The following is a 13,084-nucleotide window of genomic DNA, read 5'->3' on the forward strand; positions in this document are numbered from 1 at the left end:
AAAAAATAAAATCGAAAAAAGCATACCCGATATAGGTATTTGATTCCCCGAAAACTAATCATGCTAAGTTTAATAAAGAATATGAGTAATCTCAAATAAAAATTATGTATTTACATATATTTATGCATATTTATAAGAATATGTTTATATTTAATTATTTATGTGAAAAAAAAAATATGCAGATTTTAAAATAGGTATCAGAGGAAATTTACAAACAAGCTTATAGTGTATAGGTATAATCGTATAAATAATGTACAATATATAGTACATGATTTTCGAATAAATTTATGAAAAATTAAGATATTCAAAAAAAGAAAAATTACTATTAGTCAATTTAAGCTATGGATATTCTTCACAATATATGATATATTGGAAGTTATCACATCGATATTATAAAATATAATATTTTATGGAAATATTTATCGATTGTCTTTTTTCCTCAACTAACTTAGTGCCTTGACAACCATATTGACATTAAACTTTTTCAAATGTGTATATTTTTGTCCGACACCAACAAAAACAATTGGTCTTCCAGTAAGATAAACCATAGAAAGGGCAGTACCTACTTTATCATCGACAGTATCAAATTTGGTGAGGATGATACCATCTATAGTTCTTTTATTTGTATCACATGTAGCATCTATTAATGTTTGATTAAATTTTTTAAGTTGATCAATAGCATCATTTCCTACTAATGCTTCTCCAACAAAAAGTATTAAATCTGGATTATTTATTAAAATTAATTTTCCTAAAGATCTCATTAATGGTTCATTATCTTGCATTCTTCCAGCAGTATCTATTAAAATTACATCGTATTTTTCTTTTTTTGCATAAGAAATAGCATCTTTGGCAATAGCAGCTGCATTTTTTCCATATCCTTTTTCAAATAGATGAACATCTAAGCATTTTGCATGTATTCTTAATTGTTCGATTGCACCTGCTCTAAATGTATCACAAGCTGCAATCATAATTTTAAGATTTCCTTTTGATTTTAAATAGTAGCAAACTTTTGCTAAATTTGTAGATTTACCAACACCATTTACTCCTAAGAAGCAGATGGAATATAATTTCCCTAACGACTTTGCTTCTAAAGCTGATCTAAGTACATCTACTGAATCTTTAGGTATTAAAATAGATTGAAGAGTATCTGAAAAGATAGTAGAAACAGTTTTTTTAACGTTTAAAGAAAACATTGTTTTTTTTTGTCCTATTAATTTTTCTTTCATAGTTTCTATTAAAACATCACATATTCCTACAGCTACATTTTTTGAAAGTAATTTTGTTTTAATATCTTGTAAAATTTTTTCTATATCACTTTCTTCAATAGTATTATTAGATGAAAACATTTTAAAAATAGAATCGTTTAATTGGCTTATAATATTATTTTTAGTTTCAACTGTAGAAGAATCACTTGAATCATCAAATTCTCCTTCATATTTAACAATTTCATTTGAATTATTTTTATTTTCATTTTTTGATGAATAATCTAATTTATCAATATCTTTTTTTGTTATTTTTTTATTTAATTCCCATTCTCTTGCATTTTTTTTTGTTTTACCTTTTTTATTGTCACGTTTTCCACTTGCTTCGGAATCATTTTCATCATTAGCTTCTCCTCCTTCGCTTTTATTGTTAGAATTATTTTTGTTGGCTGAATCAGTGGTTGATCTTTCCATTGCTTTGTCTGATTCTTCTAATATTTTTAAAAACTGTTTATCAAAGTTAATTGGTAAGTCATATTCAAAAAGATTAAAATTTGGGGGGATTAATTTTACAAAATGTTTTTTAATTTTATTAAATAAGTTATCAAGATATGCAGAATTTTGAATTCCTTGATATACAATCAATATTACCATGTCTAGATCGTTTACAAATTTCCATTTTGAATAATATTTATTATGCTTATTACTAAATTCTTCATGTTGTCCTTCTATTAAACCTGTTTTTATAATTGTCCTTATAATATTTTCTTCAATTTCATAAAAGTTGTATGACCACAACACAATCCCTCCTTTATTAAAAATGTTTATTACATCGATCATTTTCGTCTTTCCTTTTTTATATGCATATGAATATTATACACATTTATGAGAAGCTAGAAAAGAAAAAACTGATCATTACAAAATAGGCCACGCCAAACAAACTCAAAGTAAAATTATATTAACAGAATACTAGTTTGTAATATATATATTTTTACTTTGATTTTATTTTTTTATTATCTTTTTAGCTATATGCTAGCAAGAGGAACATGCTTCGAATCGAATGTGGAGTTAAATAAAATCAAGCAGGTCACACATACACACATAGCTTATACTAATATAACACATACATATATTATCATATTGCTTACCCAAAATTGTATTTTAAAACACAATTTTGTTCTGTTAAGGTACCAATACAATTTATATATTTTTATTTTAAAAATATTTTTCGATTGTATAAAAATTATGAATAAATTGATATACATATAAATGACATAAATATAATATACATGTTTTAAAAAAATGTGTAAGGGTGAAAAAATATATTACTTTAAAATGGTATATATTATATATAAGCAAGCATAAGCTTATTTGTATGTGCTGGAGATTAACAAAAAAATTATATATTGGGTGTGAAGGGGTATACACTATTTAACAACTTATGAAGATAAGCAATGAGCAATCAAAAGCGTTCAAATAGTGTTAAGAAAATATGCAAAAAATATATATTCCATATAATAAAAAATTAAAAACAAAAAAAAAAAATTAATAAAGCGATAAATAAAGTGAAATATAAATATGAAAATATAGCTCGCATAAAATTACATTATTTGGAATATCTTATATATAAAAATTAACGAAAAATAAAGTGTATAATAATAATCAAATAAGGTAAATGAAATAAAAATAAAAAATGAAAAGTAAAATTTTGGGAGGTCTATTTTATGAATAATTGTCACATGTTTTTTCTTCATACATGATTATCATAATTTAAAACAAGAAAAGAAAACGAATGAAAGGGAATAGGAAATAAATAAATATATTCAAAATAAAATAAATACTATGCATATGTAAAACAAGTAGTAAAATTGGAAAAAATATGAAAAGGTTAAAATAAAATATTGTAAAGTATATTAAAACGGAATATTACCCTATTTTGTTGTTTTCATTCCGTATTGCTCTACTTGCTTTTTATATAGGAAACTAAAAATACGGAAATAAAAGAGAATAGTAAAGCCGTGCATATATATATAATGCAATATATACGTGTCATAGATAAATACGTATATGAATTATGAATATTTTTTTATATGGCCCCCCGATTTAGTTAAAATAAGTCACATTTATATTATGCTTAAAAATAATTTTTAATTTTCTATTATTAGATAGGTATATTAATCATTTAAGAGGAATATAAATCCATTATGAATTTTTCCATACCTGATTTATTTATATATTTGTAAATATCCTCGTAAAATTATGTAACATTTTTAAAAATTGATAACAAAAATATATATGTAAACATGTTATTGCAAATTAGGCAATTTTGACCTTAATGGTTAATTATAAACTGTTTCAAACGGGTTTGAAAAGCTGTTACATATTCTACATACGAAAAATATGTGAGATATAACTTTCCTATAGTGTCAGACCACCAAATACGCATGCATTTATATATGTACAATATATATCAAAAAAAATATAATATATATTTTGTCAAGACCATGGTGTAATAAATATAGAAGGCTGCCTCCTTTCAATGATTGGCCTGTGGTTGGCTTTGTAATATATATATGCAATGTATAAAAGATTTTAAATTTTGTTTTCCTTTCTTTGAGTTTTATCATAAAAGATGAGTAAAGTTGTAGCGGATTTGTTAGCAAATGCTAATAAAAAATTGTTGCAAAAAATTGTGATATCGTCTGGAAAAACAAAAAATATTGATTTAGTATATGGACAAGATATAATCAAAATGTATTTAAAAAAATATGTAGAATTATGTAATAAATTTATAGAATTATTTATACAATTATGTGAATTAATTAAAAAATTAGATAACAATTTAGGAGAATATGATTTACAACCTTTTGATATGGAAATAAAAAATCATACATTAAATGGCAATAATTTTTTGAAGAAAAAAGAAAAGGAAAAATTTTTAAAAGAAACTCAAATAAATATCGAAAAAACAATAGGGGATATAAAATATAACCTTTTAAATACTCGTGAATATATAAAAAAGGTGAAAGAATTATATTTGTTAATATATATATACATATATAATTTTTATTTTAATATAAATATGCTTGATGAGTATTTACAAAAAAACAGTATAAATAGCAATAATAATTGCACACACAAAAAAAGCCAGACATATAATGATGCTGCCAATATAGGGAATAGCAAAACAGCTTATGAACATCCGCTTATTGATAAATTCGTAAATTTAAATAATATATGTAATTTTGAATTTGCTGAATTTATTTCAAAGGATATATTTATTTCTTTATTTTATTCGGATAAAGATATTGCAAAGATTTCTAAAAAATGTCTTCATTGGAAGGATATTGAAAAAGACCATAGTGTTATTGACAATATTGGGAATGATAACAGTATTGTAATTCGATTGAACGAAATATGTTTTTATTTTTTTATGACAGTTATTATATATTATATTGAAAATGATTTAAAGTTACGAATAAAAATGTTTATATCATTAATAAATAAGATTCATAAAAATAAATTAAATTTAAAAAAATATAATTTAATACTTAAACATAATCCATATTTAAGTAAAATTAAAAAATTGACATGCATATTTTTATAAAAAATATTACATATCCATTTTTTTTTTTTTTATCATTATTTTTTTTTTTGTATTAAATCGCTAGCTAGGATGTGCATACACGCACACATTAAAAAAAAACATTTTTTTTAAATTAAAACAAATTGTAATTTATTATAAGAGTCATTTAATAAATTACATAACATAATCGTTAACAAAAAGAAGAGAGTATATAGAAATTGCAGTTGTATACAAAGCCATGAAAATGATCTGCAAAGGGGAAAATAAATAAATATAATATGTTAGCTATAAATAAAATTAGCATAAATAAAAAGCTACAAAATGAATAATAGGTGTAAGCATAAACATGTAGAAAGAAATGTGTGCATATATTCGTGTCTTACATTTATAATAGTTCTGTCGCTGTTATCAGATACCAAAACATGCATCCATCTGTAAGTATAAATAACTTCCATTACTACTATACTGGTTACAACTATGATGGGCGCTATGCGTTTTATTGTTAGTCTATAAAAAGTTGATAAAAATAAATAATAATAATAGTAATTTAGTAGAGCAAAGGCAGTAAGAATATAAATGAAGTGCAATGGCATAAAAATATAACTATAATATAAAAGCTCTTTAAGCAATATGTAGGTGTGTATAATATTATCTTACTTATCAACGATAGCCTTATGAAGCTCATATGCGGCAACGGCTAAAAAAAAATATATATATAATATATCAGTTATATATATAAGCATATAGAGATATATACAATTTTATTTATGGTTTATTCTGTTCAAAACATACCTGAAAAAAATCCTATAATAACTTCTCTATATACCAATAAAGAGTCTTCAACATGTACTTGAATTATGGCCTTTAACATAAAGATGGTTAAATCAGCAACAGGCATAATAAAGCACGAAAAAATAAAAGTTGCAAAGGTATTACTATTAATGAAAATTGACCTTATTCTGAAAAAAAAAAAAAATCAAAAACTTTTATGTATTACCTTCCAAACATAGATAAATTATGATGCTTTAGCGAAACATTTTTTATATATGAACATTCATATATATTATTACAATTTATCTAATTTTGGGAAGATTATATTTTTCTTTTGGATTTTGGGGCCAGGCGCTTCCCATGTATACAACTATAAAGAAATAAATTGATTATAATAATAAAATAAGTAAATTGCACACATATGGTAGTATTTATGATAAGCTATGCATAGTATATGAATATATTTTTTTCTACTAACTTCCATTTTGAAATATTTCATAATCTGCATGCTCAACCAAATTCCAAATAAATTACATCCCAGAAGATCTAGAAAGATCTACAAAAAGTAAATTGCATGCGCATACAATGTTTTATAGAATATGTTGTAGTTATATATATTATGAATTTGAAGAAATTATATGCTAGAATAAACTGAAAAGGCTCATTCACAATATGGGTGTGCGAATATCTTTTGTACTTACATGGTCCCACCAGCATTCGTAAAAATTTGGAAGTATATGTCTTAATTTAAGTTCAATTAATTCAAATAAAATACTATCCACATTTAAATATAAAAAATTTCGGAGTATAAATCCTTTGCCAGTCCATCCCAATAAGTGTGCCACTACAAATCTATCAATTTTTTCCTTTAAAAAAAAATACATATACATTAATGTTAGGATAATGTTATTATCATTTTTATACATTTATATATTCATATTTATTTTTTGTTTTTTTTTAATACATAAATGTTTTCCAGTGAGTTGCAATTGTTCATATATGCGCGCTCGACCTTGGTAAAACGTATACTTGGCTTGACATATTTAAGAACTATTTGAAGTTCATTGATTGGCTAAGTAGGAAAAAAAATAAAGCAGTAATTTTGTATAAGCTTAATAACAGTGTGATAATAATATTTATACATGTTATTTTATATTATTTATTTTGATCTTACATAATAATGAATAAATAACACTGTTGCAAAGTATAAGGCTCCAAATCCATACATTAAAATTTTAAAAGATTCCCTCTTTATGTTAGTAACATGGTGGGCCATAAACCAAAATATTGAAAAAAAATTGAGAACAAAAACAATTGAAGATCTGAAAAAAGTTAAAGTTGTTTATGTATGCATACACAAGATCAGTAAAAGCTAAATTAGGCATATCATGGAAATATTGTGAAGCATATTTCCTTTCGCTCTCGATATTTTCATGTCTTATTAATAAGTACAACATGTTCTTACATTATTATTCGTGTTTTAAAATCAAAATAGGGAGCTGCAAATGACAATAATAACGATCCCAATCCTAAAATTCCTACTGAGCAGTCTTTTATCCTATTAAGGAAAATAAATATAATAATTAATATGGGGAAATATGTATTTGCATATGTATGTAAATATATTTTTTTAAATTTTATGTTACATTTTTTTTATTTTCTTCTAATTAAAATATTCAGCCCCAATAATTATTAAAACAGCCTTATTACTGTATGAAATTTATTCTGTACATTACGCAATGTGACAAGTGTTTCATATTTATATATCTGAAAAAGGCAACAAAATTGTATTTCCATTTGTACTTGTGCATACACATTTATAGCAGCATTTACGAACAAATGAAATATATTATTTTATAAAAAATTGGTGTAAATATATGTATTTTAAAAATATGAAATAGTTATAATTAGCTTGTAAAAGCAATGTACCTTTTACTTTGGTAGGCAGATTGCTTTAGAATGCAAATCGAACTATAATATAATTTTTGTCACAGCGGAATGAAACTAAATTACACAATTTTAAAGCTAATTAAATACATAAACTAGTAAATATGATGATATATAAATACAAGTGTAATTTACAACATATATACACACACATATATAGTGAATAAAAAAGGAAATTTAATTATCCTTTACATTATAATTTATAAATAATTAAGTTTACATACTTTATAAGGAAACCATTAAAATCTTGTATATGAAATATTATTGCAATTTGTGTTATGTATTATATGCAACAAAACAAGTGTGTATTAGTTCTAGTACTATACAATTATTAAAAAAAATTATATACATAATATATATATGTATAATAAATAAAAAAAATGACAAGTTACAAAACAAGTGTGTACTTGCTCTAATACAACACAATTATAAAAAAAATATATATATTATATAAATATGTATTGTATATATTTATAATAAAAGAATTAAGTAGCTAAACGAATATGTCACTACAATAATACAAAAATAAAGCAAGCAATTTTAATTCCCTGGCTATACTAAGATTGTAATATTGTGTATGAAGCTATTATGCCAAATAAGTATGATAAAAAATAAAAAAAAATAAATACATTAAAAAATGTAATTTGATTGAATAAATATAGTTTTTAATATATTTCTTTATCAAAAATTTTGATGAATATTTTGATATTATAAAAAATTAAATGAGAGTTTTGCCATTTTGCACTGAGAATATAAATTATATTTACATGAAGGTATGAATAAATTTATTATACAATATCATATTTGTATAATTTACTGTTACTTCAACAAATACGATATATTTTTAATATAACAATTTTATTGTCATATTTACAAATAATATGCTATTTTTCTTTTATTTCTTAAAATATGAAGAAAAGGAGACTAGCTATTTTTTTTTTTTTTTTTTTTTTTTAAGAAAATATCTTTACAATGAATTGTAGAGCTGTCATAATTAATATGCTACATATATAAAAATAATTTTTACTAAATCTGTTATATACCTTAAGGTCAATACAATAAATATATAACAACATAAATAATAAAAATATACATACAAAAACAATGATATACTATTATTTTCAAATGGAAAGTTATAATGTACCTCGTGTGTGAATGGTATTTGGTGGAACTCATTCTTTGTAAATATTTTATAAGCATAAAAGCTTTTTGCACATTAAAATGGGTTTAAAAAATATGCTTAAAAAATTTGTTTAATTATGCTTTTTACAACTAATAAAGCTACACATATATGAAATATCCTCAGTTTTTAAGGTAGCAATATGTATGCTATATATATGATATATTACTAAAAAAATATGACCAGACATAATTTTATAAATATATGCAAGAATTAAGAGTGGGAAAATAGTTTATAAAAACGAATAAAATACGAATATAAAAATTAGTTGCATTCTCTTGTTTTGAGGAAACGATTCTATAATACACATTCACAGGTTTAATGTATTGAATTGTTTTGTATATGCATTCTTATGAATATTAAGGGTACCATTCTTTGCATATACATGTGTGCAGTCATGAGGTTTGTGTATGTTCATATAATATATTTATACAACAAATATGTGTAAATATTAAAATGTTTACCTTAAATTAGTAATAAGCTTTTACACTTTTTATTGTTATATGACTAAGAAAGAAATGACAATCAATCGAATATACACGTACTTACCAATGTGTATATCCATTTTTTTCTCTTTGTGGTGTACTGTTTAAATATTTTGAAAAAAATCCATATATATAAACAAAATGATGGATATAGAATGGGAAAAAAAAATAATTTAAAATATTATTAAAAATTTGTGTAATTTGTTAACAGGTGAATAACACATTATTTCAGCATTCAATGATATATAAATTGTATTATATTTTTTTATGGAAATAGTTGGTACCAGTTTTGTAGTTTTCATATTTCTCATTAAGATTGTGTGCACATGTTATTTATAAATATATTTTATTATAAATAACTGCACACATATATATATGTAACTCTATAACCCCTTTATAAGGTTATATAGAAAATAATTTTAATTTCCATGATACATATAATAATTTTATTTTTAATGATAAAGCCAATTTTATAAATAATAAAAAGAATGGATGATAAACTATATTTTTATGTAGTTGTTTTGATATATCAAATGATTATACATTTAATACACCTTATCACATAATTATATATTGCCGTATAGTTTATATTATACATATTTATATCCATTTTCCTATAATTTTTTATACTTTTTTATGCTTTGTTTTTTCCTCACACGCTTCCCAAGCGCATTTATATTTTTTTAAACTTATATATAGTTCTTTCACATTTTTATATAATAATTTTTACAATTATTAAGATATATTTAGCACAACACATACGGAGTATATATTTTTTTGTGCAAGCTTTACCGTCATAAAAAGCGTTTTACTAATATATAAAAAATATAAATATAATTTATATGTAAGCAATATTTCATATAAATAAATATATGTATGTTCTATGTATATGGCCATACACAAATATGCTCATATAACGTCATATTTATTTTTTTTCATTTATTAAACCGTTGAGGGTATGTAAGTATGTATATATATGTAATAAAATTCATACTCCCAAGAAAAGATTAAGTGTAAATTATATACTTGCATTTATATATTTTTTTAAAACGATAATTAAATATTTTTTTTCTCTGATATATATGATGCATAATATATTGTTCCTACATATTTGATATTCACAAAAACGTCCCCCTTTTTTACGCATTATACATAATATTATATAGGGATAGATATAATTATGCATGTATAATAAATATTTCACATAAGCTATGTATATATATTATGTAGCAATTATATTGGAAGGTGAATTAAATTTTAATATGTATATACCTAAAATTTGTACATATAATAAGAATGCATATATTTTACGTTGCATATTCATTTCTCCATTTCTTATGCATATAAGATTTTACTTTGGCCATATTAAATAATTCCGTTTTTAACAATTAATAGATTTTATATATTATTATAAATATTTTTTATTAATTTTTTATGTATATATTTATTAAGCTTATATAAAATATATTATATATATATTTTACATTTTTTTTATATTTTCTTTCACCCCTTTTCTTATAATATTCTTAATATTAATATATATATTTAATAGTTTAAAACACAAAAAAAGTAAAATAAAAATTATGAAATTATAAAAGAACGATTTGTAAAAACATGGAAGATAAGGAAATAAATAATGAGAATAACATCAAAAGTAAGTTATTATATACATAATGTTTATGAATAGTATATATTCATTTGTTTGAACCATATATAGAATGCAATCTTCGTCTGGCATTCTTTCCAAATTGTATTTATGGTGTTGTGCTGTATACACCTTTTTTTTCCCAAGCAATATCTTTCTACATGTATGTATATATATCTATTTTAATTATAAAAATATTTTTGTTTCCCTTTACTCCCTCTATAGGAGAAGTTAATAATGATGATAGCATCCAAAAAGATGACGACGCAACAAAAAAAAAAACAGAAAATTCAGAAGAAAACGATCTTTCACTTGCAAAAAATGTTTCCTTAGGAAAGCATTTATTGATTGGAAATGCCGTGAAAAAAGGTAAAATATGGAAAATCAAAAAAAATGAAACTTATATGTGTTTCCATAGGTGCACATTCTGAAAATAATTTTTTTTTTTTTCTTTGATCGGTTTTGTTTAACAAAAATTCGCATTTTATGAATACTTCTTCCTATTTCATAAGTGTGGATGCCAATTTGTTTGCGTGTGCATGTGTGTATATTTTGTTTGATTGTATTATTACGCTATATTTTATTACGATTTCAACACAATTTTGCAATTACTTAAAAATGATGTGCGCAGGAATAAGTGTTAGTGTGAGGGGAAGAGCATCAAATGGTGGACTAAACTCAAAACAAGCGGGTTCAGCATGGAAGAGTAAAGACGATAAAACTGGAGATGATCAAGGAGAAGAGAAAGAGAAAAAAATCGATGATGAATCATTTCCTGATTTATTAGAATCTACTGAAAAAATAAAAGCAGAATTAGTAAAAGATAAAGATAAAAAGAAAAAACAAATTAAAGATTTAAAAAAAGGCGAAGAAAATATGATGAATAATACATTCGAAAGTTTAGATAAAAATAAATTAAGTGATGGTATATTTGATAAGCAAAAAAAAATGGGAATGAATATGTTTGATGGATTTAAAAAAAATGATAATAATCCAAAAAGATGGAATGATTATCAAACAAATGATATGGATAAAAATAGTAATAATAATATGAATGATAATGAAACAGTTACTGGATATATACTTCCAGGTTTTAAGGGAAAACATATGGTTGGTTTTAAATGCTTTTTAAAGAGAGGTATGCAAAATCCAACCCCTCCACCTCCATCTGTAGTATATGAAGAAGTTTCTTATTTTAACAATATAGAAAAAAGTGGTGTGCAAAAGAAATTTATGAAATTAAATAATCAAGTAGGACAACAAATGAATATGCAAATGAATTCACCAATGAATAATCACAATATAAATAATATGATGAACATGCAAATGGGAAGTCCTATGAATATGCAGGTGAATTCACCTCAGCAACGAAATAATCCTGGGGGTGGAATTAATAATAATGAAACAGACAATATGAATCGAAACAATAACAATAATAGTAGCAAATTTTCAAATGATCCTCAACATAATAATCAAAACAGATTTAACAATAATATGTTTAAAAATAATAATAATAATAATTTTAATAGAAATTCAAATTTTGGTCAAAATAAAGGGGATGATAATAATATGGGTAATGGAAAAATAATGAATTCTGGAAATATGCAAGGAAATAATTTAAATTATATGAAAAGAAATGATAAAAAAGACGATAGAGGTTTTAAAAAAAAAGATATTGATGCTGAAGGAAATTGGAGGAATACTAGTGTTACTAATAGAAATGATACAACTGATAAAAATAATGTAAATCCATCGAATATGAACAATAATGGAAATAATAGAATGATGAGGAATTTCGGAAATGGTAAGAATTTGAATATGGATATAAATTTTGTCGACATAAAAAATGACATAAAAAATAATGATGAACTAATTTTAAATCTTAATTTTCAATCTGTAGGTAATACACCTGGAAATAATAAAAATATGTTTAACAAGAATAACATGGGAAATCAAATGGGTAACAATGTTGGAGGAGGTCATGATTCGTTTAATTATGGCTCTCACAATTTTTCTAACAATAACAATAACAACAACAATATAAACAATGAAAATATGAATGATAACCCAAATAGTAATAAGTTTGATTATAATAAAAATTCGTTCAACAATTTAAATGCGAACAACAAAAATATGAATTCGTTGGACTCGAGAAAGGCTAGAATGAGAGATGTGAGAAATATGAATGGCAAAAATAAAGTTAATGATGGTTAAGGAACTATTTGGATGAACTACAATGGTATATAGAATTAAGAGGAAAAAAGAGGG

At 23.3% G+C, this 13,084-nt stretch overlaps 4 protein-coding genes across 4 annotated transcripts; 2 read left to right on the forward strand and 2 right to left on the reverse strand.

Moving 5' to 3' along the window:
* Positions 1–443: 443 nt before the first annotated feature.
* On the reverse strand, positions 444–2,042 carry PCHAS_1142000 (signal recognition particle receptor subunit alpha, putative; the record flags this gene model as incomplete). Its single annotated transcript, XM_739744.1, has 1 exon — positions 444–2,042. The coding sequence occupies one exon, from the start codon at positions 2,040–2,042 to the stop codon at positions 444–446; it is 1,599 nt and encodes a 532-aa protein (XP_744837.1).
* Positions 2,043–3,834: 1,792 nt separating this feature from the next.
* PCHAS_1142100 (conserved Plasmodium protein, unknown function) lies at positions 3,835–4,809 on the forward strand (the record flags this gene model as incomplete). The annotated part of the gene is made up of 1 exon (XM_739745.2): positions 3,835–4,809. The coding sequence occupies one exon, from the start codon at positions 3,835–3,837 to the stop codon at positions 4,807–4,809; it is 975 nt and encodes a 324-aa protein (XP_744838.2).
* Positions 4,810–4,962: 153 nt separating this feature from the next.
* PCHAS_1142200 (phosphatidylserine synthase, putative) lies at positions 4,963–7,207 on the reverse strand (the record flags this gene model as incomplete). The annotated part of the gene is made up of 11 exons (XM_016798721.1): positions 4,963–5,037; positions 5,172–5,295; positions 5,446–5,485; positions 5,581–5,747; positions 5,859–5,929; positions 6,038–6,115; positions 6,261–6,425; positions 6,524–6,631; positions 6,734–6,881; positions 7,025–7,117; positions 7,206–7,207. Coding segments are annotated over 11 exons (1,071 nt in total).
* A 3,578-nt stretch (positions 7,208–10,785) lies between these two features.
* On the forward strand, positions 10,786–13,030 carry PCHAS_1142300 (conserved protein, unknown function; the record flags this gene model as incomplete). Its single annotated transcript, XM_016798722.1, has 4 exons — positions 10,786–10,825; positions 11,042–11,185; positions 11,448–12,620; positions 12,717–13,030. 4 exons carry the CDS (start codon positions 10,786–10,788, stop codon positions 13,028–13,030), a joined length of 1,671 nt encoding a protein of 556 aa, XP_016654095.1.
* Between the last annotated feature and the right edge of the window lie 54 nt (positions 13,031–13,084).

This window comes from Plasmodium chabaudi, assembly GCF_900002335.3.
Source record: "Plasmodium chabaudi chabaudi strain AS genome assembly, chromosome: 11".
NCBI classification, from domain to species: Eukaryota; Apicomplexa; class Aconoidasida; order Haemosporida; family Plasmodiidae; genus Plasmodium; species Plasmodium chabaudi.